Source organism: Micropterus salmoides, unplaced genomic scaffold (genome assembly GCF_014851395.1).
Source record: "Micropterus salmoides isolate LMB-PRFRI ecotype aquatic unplaced genomic scaffold, ASM1485139v1 Ms_hic_scaffold_11, whole genome shotgun sequence".
Lineage (NCBI taxonomy): Eukaryota > Metazoa > Chordata > Actinopteri > Centrarchiformes > Centrarchidae > Micropterus > Micropterus salmoides.
This window is the reverse complement of record NW_024040152.1, coordinates 19,995,161-20,015,091: the sequence shown is the minus strand read 5'-3', so window position 1 is coordinate 20,015,091 and position 19,931 is coordinate 19,995,161. Positions and strand designations below refer to the sequence as shown.

General features: G+C 38.9%; 2 protein-coding genes across 7 annotated transcripts; both read right to left on the bottom strand.

Annotated features, from left to right (window-relative positions):
• Nucleotides 1-214: 214 nt before the first annotated feature.
• LOC119898299 lies at nt 215-10,133 on the bottom strand. Of its 5 annotated transcripts, none has more exons than XM_038712486.1 (22): nt 10,077-10,133; nt 8,709-8,772; nt 8,243-8,626; nt 7,862-8,149; nt 7,485-7,781; nt 6,798-7,175; nt 6,411-6,698; nt 6,032-6,322; nt 5,886-5,930; nt 5,450-5,788; nt 5,046-5,342; nt 4,819-4,930; nt 4,616-4,663; nt 3,234-3,260; nt 3,074-3,118; nt 2,960-2,986; nt 2,836-2,883; nt 2,723-2,749; nt 1,680-1,718; nt 1,518-1,583; nt 1,393-1,414; nt 215-1,249 (listed from the first exon to the last, which is right to left on the bottom strand). In XM_038712486.1, the coding sequence occupies exons 2-22, from the start codon at nt 8,749-8,751 to the stop codon at nt 1,244-1,246; spliced, it is 3,117 nt and encodes a 1,038-aa protein (XP_038568414.1). In that variant the 5' UTR covers nt 8,752-8,772; nt 10,077-10,133; the 3' UTR covers nt 215-1,243. The 5 variants fall into 5 exon arrangements, 4 of the variants coding, with proteins under 4 accessions (XP_038568414.1, XP_038568415.1, XP_038568416.1 ...); XM_038712487.1 differs by having other exon boundaries at nt 2,836-2,880; XM_038712488.1 differs by lacking the exon at nt 2,723-2,749.
• A 116-nt stretch (nt 10,134-10,249) lies between these two features.
• On the bottom strand, nt 10,250-14,451 carry LOC119898321. Of its 2 annotated transcripts, none has more exons than XM_038712527.1 (13): nt 14,283-14,451; nt 13,727-13,798; nt 13,210-13,602; nt 12,811-13,110; nt 12,582-12,681; nt 12,382-12,417; nt 12,248-12,280; nt 12,080-12,121; nt 11,884-11,907; nt 11,636-11,668; nt 11,487-11,558; nt 11,333-11,360; nt 10,250-11,236 (listed from the first exon to the last, which is right to left on the bottom strand). In XM_038712527.1, the coding sequence occupies exons 2-13, from the start codon at nt 13,770-13,772 to the stop codon at nt 11,174-11,176; spliced, it is 1,170 nt and encodes a 389-aa protein (XP_038568455.1). In that variant the 5' UTR covers nt 13,773-13,798; nt 14,283-14,451; the 3' UTR covers nt 10,250-11,173. The 2 variants fall into 2 exon arrangements, with proteins under 2 accessions (XP_038568455.1, XP_038568454.1); XM_038712526.1 differs by having other exon boundaries at nt 11,884-11,910; nt 14,283-14,450.
• Nucleotides 14,452-19,931: the final 5,480 nt, after the last annotated feature.

The following is a 19,931-nucleotide window of genomic DNA, read 5'->3' as shown; positions in this document are numbered from 1 at the left end:
ATTTTTTTATCCATGCGTGTGCATATAGTTGTTTATCAAACTCACTTCTTGTGAACTGACCAATCACAGCCTGGATGGGGCGGAACATTAAAAAAGGCTGATGTGGTGCTACAGCAAACTCAAAATTGAGAACTCGTTCTGCATGAATGGTTATGATTAGTGACATGTTGGCACTAAGCATTTACAAATCAGAGACTAACCTCCATGTAGGCCATTTTTCTTACACAAGGATTTAATGAGTTTATACACTTAAATTTACTTTTAGGAGGAAGAGGAAAGTTTTTAAAGGAGGAAAGGAAGACTTATTAAATTATTTTAAAGTACATCCACTCATTTGGCAGTCACTTTTATCTCTGCAAAACAATGTAAAGTAATTGGTCATGACTTGGATTTGAACCGGGAACCTACTGCATGAAAAACAACTAACAAACTAAAGCGTGGTTAACTTCAAATGCAAGAATATAACATTACAGGACAATAAAGAAATACCTTCACAAAAGGCAATAATATTTTAACTAGCATTCAACTATTTAGTTGTCACACTTTTATCAGTTTGGGAAAGAAAGATTGGTTAAGACAAGATACAAGAGAAGACAAATTAATGCAAACACATAGATGGTGATGTAGTTGCAGAGTGAATAAGAAGCTGATTCACAGAGTTCATAATTTTCTCAATTATGGCTGTATGAGAATAGAACTATTAATATCATAATTACATTTCACAGATGAACGTTCAGTTGTTATTTTGTTTACATTTTGATTAGGGTGATTTGAAAACAGTGTAGAGTGTCCTTACTCTGGTGATTGTACACATTAGGATGAGACAAGAAGGGGGGGGGGGAAGGGGGTCCAGATTGGCTGTTTGTGTGTGTGGAATAAACTGCAGGAGAAGAATCAGCTTAGTCCTGGGTTTGGTTACCATGGCAACTTCATAATTCATCAGAGATTTTGAAGAGAGTTGTCTCTCTGGAAAGTGTCCCAGTTGGCACTTAAATGGTCCCATGTGGCAAAAGCAATGTCTAAAAGCTGGGAAAGTTAGTTTGTAATGTTATTTCAAACTCCTTCAAAAACTCTTTTGGTTCTTCCTGTGAAGCACCAGCGTCCGTACTTTCTTCCCCCCTCTGGCTGGGTGAGGTTCAGCTTTGGGTCAGGCAGCATCTCTGCCTTTTTGGGTCAACAACTCACCTCCTTTATGGATATAATAGTTTGTGATGTCACTGTTCCTCTGGTCATTACATACCCACTAGAACTGTAAAGATAAAATACATTTTAAAAGGTTGTTCTAAAATCTGTGATGATGTTATTGATTTAATGTCTTTTTCTTAATGGTTAGTTGTAAAACACGAGATAACCTTTGATTTGGGCATTACCACTCATCACAGCACTACTCACCTCATGCCTCTGTCTCCGGTTACTAGATCAAACAGAAATATAAACAGAAGCGTATAATTAATGCCCAAACTAAATATAAAACAATGGAACATCATTTAAGGAACAGCTGTGTTAGTAAAACTCACTCCTTCGGGGATGGAAAGCGTTGTTTGGAGATTTGATTGCCACAGGTTACAGTGTGAGTGTTGTTTCTTTAGGAGGAATAGGGAATTACAGAATGTCATTTTTTGGCTGTGCCTGCTATTACGGGTTTGTGATGTTGTAGAGGAACATTCAGAAACACTTACAAATAGCCAACACTGACGTCTGCAGTATTGCCTTGGTGTCTGCAAGGGTAATAAAAAATGTATTTATATTCATTGATATTTTCAAATGATGCATATATTATTTCTTCCTGTGTCTATGAAGATTCTCAGTCATCCAGGTCATAGTTATCCAACGAAGGTTAAAATCAAGGGCAACTGGACTTGGTTGAAGATACTAGAAGACGTTTCGTCCCTCATCCAAAGGACTTCTCTGCAGAATTCTGACTGACAACTTTGTGATTCCGTACGTGTCTGGAGTATCAGAGAAACTCAGGAGGATTTTCAACAAACATAACATCCCTGTGTTTTTTAAACCCAAGAACACACTAAGACAGATGCTGGTACACCCCAAAGACCGCACACCCAAACACAAGAAAAGCAATCTAGTGTATGCGGTCCAATGCAGTGAGGAATGCACAGACCTGTATATTGGGGAGACTAAACAACCACTACACAAACGCATGGCTCAACACAGAAGGGCCAACTCCTCAGGTCAAGACTCTGCAGTCTACTTACATCTGAAGGACAGAGGACACTCGTTTGAGGACCACCAGGTGCACATTTTAGACAGAGAAGATGGATGGTTTGAAAGAGGTATCAAGGAAGCCATCTACACCAGGGTTGAGAAGCCGTCATTGAACAGGGGAGGGGGTCTACGCCACCACTTATCCCCCACTTACAATGCTGTCCTTTCATCACTTCCCAGGAAACTCAACAAACGTAACCTATTGGCCTCAGGTGAAGATACCAACGATGGTCGTTCAGTCTTGGCCACAGGTAGTCTTGACGACTGTAACGACTGTCGTCACAGCAACCAGGAACACTAACGAACCAGCGGTATCGATGACCCGGGCCAACGACCCCACTGAGGTTAAATAGCTGAGTTTCTCTGCCAGTCAGTCAGAACTGAAGAAGTCCTTTGGATGAGGGACGAAACGTCTTCCAGTATCTTCAACCAAGTCCAGTTGCCCTTGATTTTAACCTTCGTTGGATATTTCTTCCTGTGCTAAAATTGAAAATGGTACCTTGAAAATCTGTTCCAGAATGACCTCCTATAAGAATAACATCAATAAATATTAAAGTGTTAGATACAAACAGTGAGAGTGGTCTAAAACCAACAGTACTGAAGGACACCTACTTTGGTCTCCTCTCATTTTGCCACCCGACGCGCCCATCGTCTGCTCTACTGGAAAGGGTAAAAATGGATGTAAGACACTTCATCTTGGGATTAAAGGTGAGTGTTTTCTCTTTGGTGTTCTTACCGAGAAATTCTGTTCCAAAAGGACATCCTGTAATGTAAAGCCCAATGTTACTCCTTGTCAGGATAGGTCTACAGTATTTGTTAAATTTTTAAAACAAGCATTTTGCTGACATACCGTTTTTCAGGCCTTGGAGGTCTCTCCCTGTCTTCAGGGTATCTCCTGAACATTTCCATGAAAATAAATTATTTAAAATAGATTAAAAGGCTGTACATAGCTCCTCTGTTATTTTATCCTGCATGATATGAGATATGGGGCAATTTTTAACAGAGCTTACCTGGAAAATCTATCCCATAGTGATCTCCTGTGAGTGAGGTTTGAATCGCAGAGAAAAAGATTTACTCTTTGGTGGAAGTACTGGATGCATGGTGACAAATAAGATACCAATTGGAATCGGCTGTTTCATATATGCTTCACAATCATTGGCTCATACTGTGTGGATGTTTACTAACTTCAGGTCATATACGTGCTTACAGTGCAATCATGATCTAACTTTTCTCACAATTACTCTGCTGATAAGACAAAGCTCCCTCCATATCAGACCTCCTTCTTATGTGTCGGTTTTGGTATTGTTGATATAGAGGTTCAGTGTGTGAGTTTTAGTGGCATAGTGGTGAGGGTTGCAAATTGCAACCAGTGGCTCACGGTACATTCACATGCTCCTCATATGGTCCCATTTCCCAAGTAGTGAAGTTGTTTTTCCGACTTCAGTGTGTGTTGATGTGCTCTTAACAATCAACATGGATGCTACTACAAAGATGTGTTGGATTATTCATTACCAGAGCATATAAACAACACACAGACATCTAGTTCACTCTAGTTCACAGCTGTTATAACCATATTACAAATTACATGTTTACAAAATATGTACAATGCAATAAGTGGTTTCATACAAGTCAAAGTTTAGTAAAGTTCTTGTCCCATGTACACTTTATTTCTCTTTGTGCAATAAAGATTTTAGGAGGAAGAAATTATTCTGATTATTCCGACACCACATGAATGCACCATCAGTCACCGTACACCCCTCCATTTCCAAGCATGCAGAAGAAGCTACGGTGGCCCGCATGTATTATTTACATTTAGAAGCACGGTGGCTGTATACATGTATAATACACGCCTCCATTTGTCCAAATTTCTCTTTTTTTCTTACTTCTAATAAACCACTCGACAACTATTACTACTAACATTACTTCTTATTATTATTCTTAATGAGTACATATTCAATGTACTGATGAAATGTGCTCTGTAGAGAAGTTTGTTCATTCTGGCTACAAACTGGTGGCACAAAATGCTGATGTCCTGTAATGTAGATAGAAATGGCTCATTCAAAGGTAATAAAAACATTTATACACCACTAAAAACATAGTTATGTATGTTATCTTGTATTGTCAATACATCCTTCTAAATATTACACACTGAACCTTCAACTAAGATTTTATATTAATAATTTTGTTCGGCCAGCATAATCCTCAAGGCTCCTTTTGTTCTATTAGACCTCTTTCAAAGAACAGAGCCTTTGCTGCCTAATTTGCGTACAATTATAATTTGTTATGAAAGGTAATTTCATTGACGTACGTGTTCTTGACTTTAATCTAGTCATCAATTGTGTCATCAGTTATGTCATCAATGTCCATTATGCATTTAGTTTGACCAGCATACCTTTTCTCTGGTCGAGGTGGTGGTCTCAGCGAGTCATCAGAACGCTTCCTGTTGGTTGGGGGAAAAAATGCCATAGGAACATTTGCTAATAAATGTTGACATTTTACATTCTACAATAGACACCTAATAGTATCAATAGTAATTGATATTACACACCCACAGTATTGACACATTTTGGATTGATTTGATTGGATTTACTCTACCTTTTCCTGTAGATGACCACTCCAAACACTGCAGCCAGGATGATTACAATGAGGAGAGCTGAGACTGGAATGATCACTGGGAGAGAGCTTCTTAACTGGTACATCAGTGATCCTGGTGATGTAGGAACATTTACGGCTCATGCTAATGTTTTAGGTAAAATACACAACCCAATATATAATATAAAAACAGAAAATAAATAGAGAACAGATAAATATTGTGTTCTAACCCTTCACAGTCAGCTTGACTGTGTTAGCTTGTTGCTTTCCACGCCAGGAGATGGCAGTGCAGGTCAGGTTTCTGTCCCCGTCTCCTCCAGAGGCCATGAAAGTGATAGTGGAGGAGGTCTCCCAGATGCCCCGCTGCGTCCAGGAGTGCCTGACCTCACTGGTGAGGTTAGGGACACTCCATGAGAACTCTGGAGGATGTGATGGACATGTGTGCGTCACAGAACATGAGACAGTAATCGTTGAGCCAGCATCAACTTCTGTTGGAACTTGGGTCATCACCGGTTTTTCTGGGGAAGCTGAGCAGGTAAAACACAAAGCAGTGTATTTTCATTGATTAGAAAGCAAACAGGTTACATAGCTTTGCACATTTAAATAAGATGAAGAGTAAGTATTGATTCCAGACCTTTCATAACAATAAAAACACAGCTGTTGTTGAATCTGTATTTGTCATTTCCTTTCTCTGCATAGAAACAAAAAGGCCCGTTGTCAAAGGGCTTGATGTCATCAATCTCTAATGAGCAGTTTCCCTCATGCAGTTCTCCTAAAATTCTGGTGCGGTCTTTGAAATGGTCAAGTACTTGGCTCCGGGCGTTATGATAGACAATGCCCCCAGTTTTTTTGGACCAGATGCCACGTGTGAGAGGCTCATCTTCCTGGTACTGGAAGCTGCAGGGAATCACCACACAGGAGCGGGTCAGGGCCCTGAATCTGAAAGGAACGTCAGCCGCCAGAACGTAGGACACTGTGAAGAGTGAAACAAGCCATGATGGTATGCCTATAGAAATCAGTCCATTTATGGCAGCAACATGAGTTTTGAGGAAACTGAGCAAAACACCTACTGTCATTTTCATGTGGATCTATTTCTTCAAGTGGTTTGTTATATTCTAGAAGAAAAGTACAGCAAGGAATAATCAATTAAATCTAAATGTATAGAGCAAATGTTTGCCATTTTGGGACACATTATTTTACGCATTTTGGAACTCACTTTTTATATGAAGAGTTGCAGAGTCTGAGGTCTCCCCAGTAGTGAACTGAGCGGTGCAGGTCAAATATTTACCGTCATCCCCAAGAGAGCCAATAAAGGTCAGATTTGACACTGTAGTATAGGTATTGCTGGAACTCTTGTTGGTGTGTAATGAACTCTGCATGTCTTCGTAGTTCCACAGAATAGTTGGTTTATTTTTCTTGCACTTGTAGGAAACAGAACAAATGACACTCTTGGCCACACCCTCTATTGCCTCGCCTGGCTTCTCAATCGTGATTCTTTCATATGGGCCTGAACAGAAATATGAAAGTCAGGCTTCAATCCAAACAGTAGCATTTTCATTTTAATTAAAAAAAACATGGTCTCACATTGTACTCACATTCAACATTCAGCCTGAGCTCACTTGTGGCTTCCTGACCACCATGGTAGCGAACGGTACACTTCACGCTCTGGTCCTCTTCTTTTACAACCCAGCTTCGCTCTACTGTCCTTTCCCAAATCCCATCAGATACCAGAGTATCCATAATGCTGTCTGTTCCAGATATACCACTTAGAGTCAGGGTGGGGGGAGCAGAGATACATGTGTGGTGCACATTGCAGGACACTCTGCCCTGCTCTCCCACCCTGGGAACACCCATGATGCTAAGCTGCGGTTCCTGTGCACGGTCTATAAAATCAAAGCAAATATCGTCATTTGGAGAATAGATTTTTTGGGAATTTGGATTCAATTGATAAAAAGGGGGAATAAATGTGTCCAGATGCTTACCTGAGACAATGAGTTCAGAGGTTTTTTCATAAAATGTGGAATCTAAGGTGTGGAAGGAGGTAATAGCATTCTTGTCTACCCATGGGTAAAGTCTGTCCTGGTTGTGCGACATTTCCAGCCTCTCAATCTTGAGACTACAATTCCCTTCCCCCACAGATCCAATCAAGCTGGTTATACCTCTAAACTTACTAATAACAGTCTGTCTTTGGTCAAATACAGGAGGGTATTCATTGTTCTTGAACAAGTACCATATAACTCGGAGGTCAGCAGGCTGGGAGGTACTGTAGTTAAAACTGCAAGGAATGATGATACATGAGCCTCTCATGCCTGTGGTGCTGCGAGGGGTGGTGAAGGACCAACCACGATTAAGCATATTTCCTGCAAAAACAAGAAACATTTGAATCAAATATTTTGATCAACCAGGAGTTCACAACCTTTCTGACTTGCAGGGCAAGAAGTATACGGTGGCTTTTCAAAGTTGTGGGCCAGAAAATCTAAATAATGAGCTTAAAGAAGCTAAAAAGCCCGATGGACCTGAGGGAACTACAAGCAACATCATCTACTACACACAGTAGTTTTATCCATTGTTCATCTAAAAATACTGATCATAGCTTCTTTAATGTCGACATGAGTTACACACAGTTCATCAAAAGAGATTTCACTCAGATTATTATTATTTCTACTCACTCTTTACCCGTAGGGTGATGCTCACTGTCTGCCTCTCACCCCCAGTGAATCGTGCAGAGCATGTCAGAGATTTTCCATGATCCCTGGCTGATGCTTTGAATGTCAGTGTGGAGACAGTCCTCCACTCAGCATTTACAATCTTGTCAGTATTACTTGAGGCTGGCATGCTAACATAGTTCCATGTGAGAGTTGGTATATGTTTTGGACATGTGTATAAGGCAGTGCAGGTTACTTTGCTTTCCTGTCCCTCAAGAAACTCATTCGATGTAGGCTGGATAGTCAAAGGTGAATAGGAGCCTGAAATAAAAATGGTAAATGTTAAAATTTCTAGGTAAAAGAAAACTGGTTTATTTCTTGCATGTCCATCACATACGTACATTCTGCATTTAAGGTTTTGGAGGCTGTTGCAGTGAGACCGCCATAGTGTCGGACAGAGCACTCAACAGTTTGGTGGTCGTTGTCTATGTTTAATGTGGTCATCATGGTAGTTTTGGATGTGCCATCAGACATTGGGCTATGAGTTATTTTGGGGTTTTGCAGTGGAATGTTAAGACTCAGAGTGGGTGCATTAGAGGGACAGGTATGATAAACAGTGCATTGCACTGTCACGGACTGTCCAACCTTCATGTTTCCAAAGATCGTAATATCCGGTTTCTCTGGTTTTCCTTTACAAAGGAAATGTAAAGAATCAATAATGACACATGAATAAACATCAATCTAACAGTGTATTTTTTCCCAAGCTCATCATAATAACTTACCCACTACATCAATTGTTACAGTTGTATCAAAGAATCGATAGGTGCTTCTCCCAACATTCTCTGGATCTACCCAGGGGTAAATCTTTTGTCTGTGGTGAGACCAGCTCACTGGGGAGATTTGTAGACTGCATATCTTCCTGTGTTTAGAAGTCAATACACGTGTTCTTCCTTTAAATATGTTAATGACCTCATTTGGGTTCCAGTCGTCATATACTAAAGGATATCCACGGCTCACATACTGGTACCAAACCACACGATCTGGATTGTGAGGTGGATACTGAATGTAGTCAAAACTGCACGGGATGACAAGGCAGGAACCCACCAGTCCTTTGATGTTGCTTGGCATCTTTACATACCAAGCGGTGGAACAGCAGAAAAAGTATCCTGCAAGAGGACCAATATGCAAAAGGAAATTAAAAATGAGAAAAAGAATAAATGAAAATCTAATAGTACAAAAAAGTAATACCTAAAATGCAGAAGGTTAGGAGACATCTTCGAAATCCAGACATCTTATGAATGGTACCACACAACTGAAATAAAATAAGGAAAGTGAACATACAGCAATGTACAAAAATGGGGGGGGGGGGGACACAGAATACATATGTTTTTTTCATATTTATCAAAAGTATCACCTCTAGAAAATTCAAATTTTACCATAAAACAATATTTAAAAATCTGATCTACCTTACAGTTTCAATGTTAAAGGGGCACTCATGCAATTTAGTATGCATTTCCATAAAGTTGAGGGACTCGCATAGGAGAGATTCACAGACTCACAAAGAATGCCCAAAATCAAAACAGCAGAGGGCAACATTTCATTGTCTTGTATGTTTTAAGAAAGTCTACTTTCAAGTGAATCTAGTTGGGTTGAGTATCACTACACTAAAGGTATCACCCATATCTGCTGAAAACTTATAGACTATTCAAGCAGAACAGGTTTTCTGGGGGGAACAAAAACAGTTAGTGCAAAAAGATGCAGTAGTACACATATGCATGTTCCATGACAGTGTCAGTCACACCGTATACATGTACAAAAATGTCACATTCAGTCTCTTTCAGTGTTTTTTTTTATTAAATAGTGAAACCTAATTTTAAAAACAGTGGCAAAAATAGGCAGCAGTAACAGAGCTGAGTTGCAGCATAAAATACATACAGATTACATAATGAGATTTTTTCAGTCACAGAAATACCACAGATGCAAATAAGAACATAAACTGGAAGCTGTTAAAACAAACTGCATTATGTTTTTTAGAACCTGAAGTAAAGAAAAACTCTAAATTTGAAATGTTCTAAACTTCTACCAGTCAGTGTTAAAACCTCCAGAAATCTCCTGAGACAGCCTAATGCTAACGAGCAAAATGATCTCAGCCTTTTGCATGTTGTTGTCATATTTTGGATTTCTTTACCACGGGTATCATGATTTATATTTTACTCTAAATTGGACAATGGAGACAAATATTTTTGAAACAGACAAGAGTTGTTTCCTGTACTAAAATGTCTAAACTGTCACAGATATGTAATAAAAAATTCTGACTGAAAATCAACAACTACAATATAAATTAAGCCATTATGTCACAATAGAGTTACATCAATCTTTGCTTACAAATGAATTTAAATTCAGTATTTGAACACATAAACTAATACTAACATAGACTGTCAAATGTAAAGATTATTTTATAAAAACAAAATCTTTTTTATTTTTTTACTTTTTTTTATTTCAGTCCTCTCAACATCAACAACAAAATCCAAACACAAAACAAAGGAGAGAGGCACAAGGCTACCTTCACACACATAGAAAAAAATACATTTATTCTTAAAGATCTGAATGACTTACCTCCAGAGGTAAATGGTCATGAAGATATTTACCACCTTTGACAAAAGTCCCTACATGTGCTTCTTAAGAAACCTCTCCCTTATATGTGGGCGGAGTCAGAGGGTGCACTAACCACAAGATCCTGTTTTCTCTAAAGGACCATCAGACTCTTCTTTAAAAAACAAATGATTCTCAAAAAACTCAAAATCTTCAATAAAATCAGTTGACCTCATCAAACTGGGTTCATACATTCTGCTTTTCACCTGGGTCTAGAAACAGGAAAATCTTTTCTCGCAGTAGATGTCTTATTTACAGAAAATTCGATCTAGGTTTATGTCATTTTTCTATATACGTCATTGAAATATCAATTACACCAGCACTGTATATGAGTTTATGTCAAAGCATTTGAGTGTAAATTCTATATACTATAAACAACAACAATAAAAAATACGGTAATATTTATTTATTGCCAAAAGTGAGATGAAAGAATTTATACCACTTTCATGTCTGAACTAGCAGATGTTTGGCTTAGCTCAACATAAAGACTTGAAACCGAGGGGAAACAGCTAGCCTGGCTCAGCTCATAGGTAACAAACCTGCTGAAAACTCTTAAATTTGCCAATTTACATGTTATCATTTGTTGTTAATTAGTGAGGTGCTGGTTACCGTTGAACAGAGCAAGGCTTGCTGTTTCCCTGTTTCAAGCGTTTATACCAAGCTGCTGGCTGTAACCTTATATTTAATGGGGAGAGTGGTGTTGCTCTTCTCATCTCCGCTCTCAGCTAAAGAGTGAATACGCACATTTCCCATAATGTCATACTATTCCATTCAGTTCTTATCCCTCCTTGTTTTCTTTGTTTATTACCTTTGGGATCAAGTTGTTTTATTTAATTCAATCTCATAAAGGCATTTACATTTATGTTTCAGGCCAAACGATGTTGACACCATGCCCAAACACACACATACACTGGCTGAACAGACTTGCATACTTACTGGTACTTACTAAATAATATAATAATATAATCATCAATGGTATTAATTAATAGAAATGAATATGATCATGATAAGAGTTGTCTTCTTTGATCACAAATTCTCTCTTTGGAAGGAAATATTTCTTTTCAGATGTTTCCGTAGACGTTGAGGTCCTCAGTGTTAACATAATCGTCACCATCATCAAGGTCCTGTGAGAGATTTAGGCCATTATTGTCACAGATGTTGATAGTGCCAGTGTATGGTATGTAAGTCTCGGCAATAAATTATCAGCAATTTAATAATACCTCTTTGTAATTACAGGATTTTGGCTGGCTGAGGCCCATTAACATAAAACAGCAATAACAAGAAGACAGAGAAAAAGAATGACATAAGACATTGCAGTACTACATTATATGATATCTATATTTTTTAACTGGTGTAGTAGGAGTAACCAAGTACCTTTTCGGGGACGGGAAACGAGCCTTTGCGAATTTCTGATCGGCACAGGATTTTGAATTATCATTATTGGGCCTGTGGATTAAGATTCACGTCACTACACAGTTGCGAAAACTAGCTACTTAACTTTTTTTCACATTTAACAGACTTACATATGACTGGAACTCATGTCCCCTTTAGGCCTTCTGTTATAGAAAAAATATATATACTGTAATATAAATCATTAACATTTTAAAGCAGAAAATTAAACACTGTGGTGTGCTAGCTTCATTGTAACAAAAATGCACTCTCAAAGGTTATGTTTGCTAAACTGTGAAACCAGTGTGTTTGGACTGTGAAAATCAAGTGATAAAAAACTTGTGAAACTTATTAGTGAAGGATGCAACTATCAGTGGCTTACCTCGAAAATCTGCTCCAAACAGACCTTCTGGACAAAAAAGAAGAACAGAAACCATGCAAATGTTGGGAGGCATAAAAATAAAAGCGTATCTTATCTTATCAAAAACAACACAAAAAGTGCTATACTTCTGCATAAATATGCAAAGTAGGGAGAGTACAGAACTAGTCACTAAAATGACACTAAAAAAGCCTCTTGCCTTTGATCAGAACGAGATGGTCCTGGGCCATCAGAACGAATCCTGAAATTTTCACAGTATAAATTACACATCAATATAATTAAAGCGTCTAAGGTAACATTATTTTATTTTGCAATTACTCCACGATGAGAAAGGAAAATGAATCAAAACACATTTCTTTTTTCTCACCTGCGAGACATCCTGGACAGCCGGTTCCACATGCTAAATGTTAAGAAAATGACATGACCATATGAAACATTTTTGAAATCCTGTGAGATCAGTGTAGCACTATATGAACTTAATCAGCTTTACAACAGTTTTACCTTCCATCCTGACTTTGGAGCTCTGAAATGCGTGTCCTTGAGCAGAAAAAAAAAACAATGTAGTTTTATTAAAGAGCACATACTGTACAGAAATGTGTTGAAAATGGGGATGTGTGCAGGAAAATAAATATTTTTTTTCACAAATGTTATTGCTCATCTGATGTGCTGTGTCAACCAGTTAATGTCAGTGTATTACTTACTTGTATTTTTTTACCATGAAACTGCAGAAGACTCCAAAGATCACAGTGATACCAATCCCCACCACTGAGGGAATGATGATGTGGTTGTAATTTTCTTTACCTGCAAACAGGATTTATATAGGAGCCCTCTCCCTTAATATTGCACAGATGTAAAAGAGACAACATCTAGTATACAAATTTTAAAATAAAAGATTCCTTAAAGTTCAACAACAGAGTGAAAAGATCTCACGTTTTACATAGAGTGTCAGTGTTGAATAGGACCTCTTCTGGCCGTAAAATTGTGATGTGCAGGTAAGCTCACTGTGGTCATCCTTCTCCTCAGGAATGAACGTCAGGATGGACCCTGCCTCCCAGTGGCCAGCATGAGTTTGTTTGTGGACCTCAATGACATCAGTTTCTTTGACTGCCCTACTCCATGTGAGTTTAGGCACATGAGAGGGGCAGGTATGGGTGACTGAACAGGTGACAGTGTAAGGATGATCTTGAATGGCTGTCTTTGCGTGAATCAGTGTAGGTTTTGGAGGTTCATCTATAAATGAAAAAAGACAGAGTAGAATACGAGGCAAATCACTGTAACATAGAAAATCTGTATATAGATTTATGTAATCTTGAGAGGTTGGTGACATACTGAGCATTGTGAACTCAACACAATCTTCAACAAAGGAGAACTTGTCAATGGTGGATGTATCACCCGGTGTCCGTGCTAGTTCAATCCGGAAACAGAAAGGGCCATTGTCATGGTCTTTAATTTCAGTTATTTCTAAGGTGCAGTTATTAGCACTCCTTTCCTCCACCAACCGTGTGCGCCCCCTAAAGTTTTCCAGGATTAGTGTGGAATCTTCATGGTAGATGCGTTGATCTCGTTCTTTTGAACGATGCCAGATCTTTCTGAGTTTGGAGGCTGGCAGGTTCTCTTTAGGATGGGTGAATGAACAGGGTATCACAACACAGGATGAAACCAGGACGTCAAGGTGTTTTACAACAGTGGCCTTCCATTCTTCACTAAACACAGGGCTAATAGCTGAAAGAGAGAACAACAAGTGACAAAGAAAGACATTACTTCTAGGAGTTCTCTTTGATTCATTCATTGACAAGATGTAATGAAATTTGAGATAGGAAACAAAGAGGTGACTTTATTATGTTACCTGCTAAGAGCAGACAGCATATCATCATCTTTCCCTCTTTGTCCATGCTTCAGAGGTTTTGTTGGGATATTTCTGTGTTAAAACAAAATTAAATAAAATCTAAAATTATAAACACTACCAACTACTATTACATGCAAATTACAACACAGTTGTGAAAGGGGAACTTATACTTTTTAAATACTCATTTAAAAGCCATTTTACATAGCAAATACTGGCATTGTTATGTTATGTTGTCATATGGAATATACACAGCTGAAACACCACATAACACCATTAGCCATCATTTCAATTTTCTCAACAAAGGAAAAAATAATATCTGTCCAATATTAATTGTTATGTCTTATCTTCATTCTCATGATTATTTTTATTTTAAGTTACACACACTTTATGATGATGGTCAACCCAATAAATCTAGAATTGCTAAGCTACATTATTCCTGAACCTAGCAGTATATTTACTATAATGTTTCAAAATGAAATATTCAAAGAAAATGTGAACCGGCATTCATTAGATTTATACTATAATCAGTTATAATGTACAGTTACCAGAATCTTACCTGATGAAGCCGCTGGTTGATCTGAAGTGTCTGTTCCTACTAAATATATCTCTTGACAATGATATGCGGTGTGCCTTTTTGCAGTTGAGCTGACAAAGATATGAACTCTACAGGCAACAGAAAAAACTGCAGGCCAAATTCGAAAACAATGTTGAGGCTAAAGCTGCAGAGTTAATGATGTAGAAAAGAGGGAGTGGTCTCTTAACTATGTGCATGATATTATAGTTATAGACCTCTGTTTTTGAGGGAGTTTACATCCACATCACAGGAACAGGAAACAGAATAAGGAACAGAAAGTAGCATGTCAAAAACTAAACTCATCCCTTTCTGATATGTACACTTCTTCCCTGATCATGCTCTGCCAGGCCTGTCCTGCAGCCTTCTTCACTTCTTGCTCCTTTTTGGGGTTTCAGACAGCAAGGTGCTCCAGTTTAGGCAATCGTATGGAGTGTACCAAAAGAAAGCCAGGTGACTCTCATACTCACGTCAATGGTATCATTATAAGGAGATTAGATTAAAAAAACTAAACAAAAAAACTATCCATGACCAGGTGTGTAGCTTGAAATAAAGGGATATTGCCCTTCTTAAGTGATAAAGAGCAGCACTACAATTACTGAGGATGAGGCCTGAATACCTCCAGCATCTCTGCCTAGGCCTACTATATATATATATATATATGCTTTACCATATTGTTGTACCAATGAAAAATGTTAAATAACTGAAAATGCTGTGTCCATATGAGGACACAGGGTCTCAGGAGGCTCTGAAAGGTTTATTTGCACAATAAGAAAACATGCAATGCAATGTAAACATAGAAGAAACAAATGTGCCTTGTCCAAAATAAGTAACTTAAGCTAAATTAATAAGCTACTGATTACTGCATTATATTTTTACATTTTGAATTATCACCTGTTGGCGGAATTTTGTGTTTCCTTTTACATTTACACCATTCATGCAGAATATTTCTCTAGAAGTCAGGAAATTAAGTGTTTAATGCTCAAAAATGTCTGGAGAAGGACACCCAGACTCCCCACTTAAATATTTCAGCATTGAATATTACTTCTCTTGAACACAGAATTGTGCATCATGCATCATCACATCTCGTGAGTCAAGTGTATTGTCACACCCCTAATCTGAGCCCTTATGTCCCCACCCCTATTCAACAAAAAGTTACTTACTTTTCGCTGTTTTATTACTGTGCCCATGTTACTTTTATTTTCTTTATTTTATCTTCTTTACATTTTATGGTCTTTTATTTCACGTAAACCTCCTTGCTGTTGCTCCCTGTGGGAGTATGGTTAGTATGGTGTGTAAAGTATGGTGCACGCATCAGCTTCTATATCTGTCTATCTGTCTATCTATCTATCTATATATATGGCGGCACGGTGGTACAGTGGTTTGCACTGAAGGTCATGGGTGAAACCCTGGTTGCCTGGCCTTTCTGTGTGGAGTTTGCATGTTCTTCCCGTGTCTGAGTGGACTCTCTCTGTGTGCTCGGGCTTCCTCCCACCGTCCAAAGACATGCGGACTAGGTTAATTGGTGACCCTAAATTGACCTTCAGTGTGAGTGTGAGTGTGAGCGTGAGTGGTTGTTTGTCTATGTGTGTCCCTGCAATGGACTGGTGACCTGTCCAGGGTGTACCCCTTTCACCCGATGTCAGCTGGGATTGGTTCCAGCCCCCCGCGACCCTGTACACAGGATAAGTGGTTGACGATGGATATATATATATATATATATATATATATATAATGACCTCTATGATCATGATAAAGAACCATGAATGGTAACAGTATAATTATGTTACAGTTAATACAGTTTCCTTTAAGAGTAGTGATATTTTTAGCTACTTACTCCATTGCCATGCTTTTTCTCACTGTTTTAATACTGCAGCGGTGTTTCTGTCTTTCTTTTTTTATATTATGTGCATTTTTTATCATAAACCTTTTTATTTGCTGTTACTCACTGTGTGTATAGTATGCTGCATACGTCTTTTCCATTTCAGCATCAATAAATCTGTGATGGACTGTCACCTTGTGGTCTCGAAGAAAGCTGTGGACATGCATTTATCTGAATTACTTAAACCTGGCTTGACATAGTCGCTCCTACTGTGAAACAGCCCTCTGTTTTAGTTGGCCTCTGTGTTTTTGTAATCTGAGTCTTGAGGGCTGTTTCACAAAAGCAGAATTTAGATATCCAGGATAAGAGATAAAGCTAGGCTTGACCTAGTGTGATCAGTGCATCCTGGCTTTATCGGTTTCACGAAGGCCAAACCAGGCTCAGGAGGAGCGGCTATGTCAAGCCAGGTATAAGTAAGTCAGATAAATGCAACTCAACAACTTTCTTCAAGAGATCACACGGTCAATCACAGATTCATTGATGCTGAAATGGAAAAGACGTGTGCAGCATACTTTATGCGCTTTTACTCGCTGTGTGTAAAGAAGGTATATGATGAAAAAATTCACATAATATAAAAAAAAGAAAGAAAGAAACACGGCTGCAGTATTAAAACAGCGAGAAAAAGCATGGCAGACAATAGAGGACTGACATAATAAGTAAGTATATATATATATATAAGAGATAAAAATACTAAAATATTCACAATCCTCACTGAGACACAGAACTGTCTGATTTTAACCAAAAGAAAATCAAAAGTATTTTAGTGTAGTTTTAGTCATTAACCATCATTTTAGTGTTTTCTAACTCAGTAGTATAATATTGAATAGCATTTTGGTCAATCTGCTCTAACCAAATTTGAGATATGATTTGACTGTTAGCTTTGTTCTCATTTTTATTGCAAAGGAGACATTAAGATACCTCAATTCCCAGGTGGTTAACCTTGGCTTAGCCATATGCCGCTTCAAGTTCATAGTGTTTTTTCCAAAAATCTTATAACCACATCAGTGTGCGAACTATAGGCTGCATAGCTTTCGGGGGAGCTCAGTTTTTTTCCCCCGGGGACATGGAGGAGGGGGACCAACTGTGATTCTTACTGCTGAATCATTAATAGCTGCAAGCATGTAGGCCTGGGGCTGACTGTGAAAGTATCAGGCACGTTTGTCTTATGATAATAATAATAATAATAATTATTATTATTATTATCATCATATGTAGCCGTTTTGCTATAATTACGCTTCACACAACAGCTGCAGCTAACCGGAGCTAGCTGGCTAACTATTCCTGACAGCCCCCCGAAGTATATTCCTCTTACCCTAAGCATCACAGGGTGTGTGCCTAAATTTATTGATTGTATGCATGTCAACCGGTTAACGTTAACCCTACAGTGGCACACATCGGCCGCTAACAGATATGGCTAACCTCCATTGTGTTACTGTGCAGCCTCCGCTAACATTACTGCAGTTATATATTGACACCCACTGGCACCATGGTCGGCACTTGTCAACTCCGAAAACATTTGAACACATTTTCGATTCGCCGTCAATTTTCGTCATACTGCCGATATTCGACTTCTACGCAGTTTATTTCTCACCTCAAAACTTCTCAGAAGTGTATTTAAAGTTTTGTTGTTGGCCTCTAAAGAATAAAACGGTTAACATTAGGATCTATAATGTACGTGAGCCGAGATTAACGTCATCACGTTTTGTGTGCGGTGTCTTCTGGGACAAACCATATTTGGAAGTTCAACTTCCGTCAACTTCCATCAGGTCTGCGGGCTGCAGCTGTATATACTTGGGTTTGTCTGCCCATTTTTAAAAGAATTAAAAAATTAAATAATTTACGTTACATCTGCCTCAAAAGTGCTTCGGCCCACCAAGCTTTTACCCAGTATGCCAGATTAATCTATCCAGGGCTGGACTGGGACAAAAAAAGCGGACCTGGCATTTTTGGCCTAGGCAGCCCACCAAAATCGGTCAGTCCATTGATCCATTTAGGGGGTCAGATTAGGGGTATGATGAAACACTGAGACGTAACATTTGCACAACTTTGGTGTGCATGACTACTAGTCAAGAATATATTGTAATAGACTTAGTCTTTAGAAAAACAAATTTATAGATAAAATATCTGAAGATTTTTAGCAATAAACAAACAATAAACACTTAACTTCCTGCATTCTGGAGACATTTTCTGCACCACATTATGGTGGAAAATTCTTTATTTTTATAAATGGAAGCACAACATTTAGGTGGCAAGTGACAATTCACAATATAAAATATAATAAAAATTGAATGCAGTAATCAGTAGCTTATTATTATTTTTTGTTTATGTGGCAGTATGCCCGCATGCCCACTGGTAAGTATACGTCACGCACCGGAGCCTTTAAAAGGAGGTCTCCTCACCTGAATTGACACTTTCTGCCTGTCTCAGACGTCACACGTGTGTGGAAGCAGTGCTTGGGAGCGGTGCACGCGTCTGCCCGGCCTGAGCTGCTCCAAACTCAAACAGATCACGGTGTAGGCCCTAAGCCCGATGATCTGCACCCATCTTGCGTGTTCCATTGGTGGGTACAGAGAAAATAAACCGTACTTTCATTCATCATCTCGTGTGTAATCGTTGCGTCTTGGTTTGTAGACACCTGGCACATCGGTGCATACACAGTCAACAGGGGTATCTCCCAGCTCGTGCTGTGAACATTGTAAAACATTCAAACGGTGAGTAGCTTAACTGCCTGTCATTGCGTGGTATTTTATTTAGAAAATTGTTCCACACTAATCTATTTATTCTTTTGGACCTCCAGTGCGCAGCGTGCATGCACGGCGCGGGTGCACGGGGCTCAGCATTGTATTTCCCAGCCTGGTTCAATGTCCATTCTAAAATTGGTAAGCGTTCGTGTTATTGGTTTTTGCAGTTCATAAAGTGTAATTTTTATTACTTGTAGCGTGCGGCGGCTAGGCTGAGGCCTTAGTTGGTGCGCGCTCGTCTCCAGCGCGTGTGTGCGCATTCATTCTCAACTGCGGTGTGTATTTCTGTTTCTCCTTTCTCTTTCTTGCTACATATGACTGGGACATTCCTTACATTATATTGTTTTCCAATTTATAGGCATTGACGTTGAACTTTTTTCTCGCGGGTTCCCCCTTCTTTGATGGTCCTTACAAGTCTGACGGCCTTCTTTCTTCTCGTAATCCACCAAAGTGACTTCATCAGCTCATCATCCGGTTGGGATGCATAAACTGGGAATATACTAACGGGTAGGACTGATTGTACCCATATTGGAACGGTTTTGCTGCTGCTCTTATTGGGACTGATACAGTCTACAGGTATTGGTTCTGTTAATACCTCATGTGGTTTTATGTGAATGGATGAGAGTGTGTGTGTGTGAGGCCTATGTTTTATGCATTTAAAATAGATGAAGTATTTTGGCAAATTGAAAATGATAAATTAAGCTTTATATTTGTGGATGCATGTCTCTGTTCACTCAGTTCTAGGACCTGTTACACTGTCCTGTAGGATAGTGTTGGCGTAGTTATTCTTGCTTATTTGGTTCCCTAATAATAAAGGTATTTTTAGTTCATTTCAGTTTGTAGGGACCTAATTCTAGTTTTGTTTATATATAACCCCACCCTCGAGTCGCTACACTTACAGAGGCTACGCCGTGATTGGTCGACTGGGTAACCTCGCAATGCCTCTTAGCCGACCGGAAGTACCCCGTTCTTTGAAGTAACATTTACTAGCGGCCAAAACGACGGCTGTAA

Coding starts and splice junctions, on each gene's coding strand:
- LOC119898321 (XM_038712526.1), bottom strand. CDS start 13,772: ATGGACAAAGAGGGAAAGATGATGATATGCTGTCTGCTCTTAGCAG. Junction 13,111..13,209: donor TGTTGAGTTCACAATGCTCA/GTATGTCACCAA, acceptor TTTCATTTATAG/ATGAACCTCCAAAACCTACA. Junction 12,418..12,581: donor TTCATGGTAAAAAAATACAA/GTAAGTAATACA, acceptor TTTCTGCTCAAG/GACACGCATTTCAGAGCTCC.
- LOC119898299 (XM_038712486.1), bottom strand. CDS start 8,751: ATGTCTGGATTTCGAAGATGTCTCCTAACCTTCTGCATTTTAG. Junction 8,150..8,242: donor TGTAACAATTGATGTAGTGG/GTAAGTTATTAT, acceptor TCCTTTGTAAAG/GAAAACCAGAGAAACCGGAT. Junction 2,750..2,835: donor CAAAATGAGAGGAGACCAAA/GTAGGTGTCCTT, acceptor TTATTCTTATAG/GAGGTCATTCTGGAACAGAT.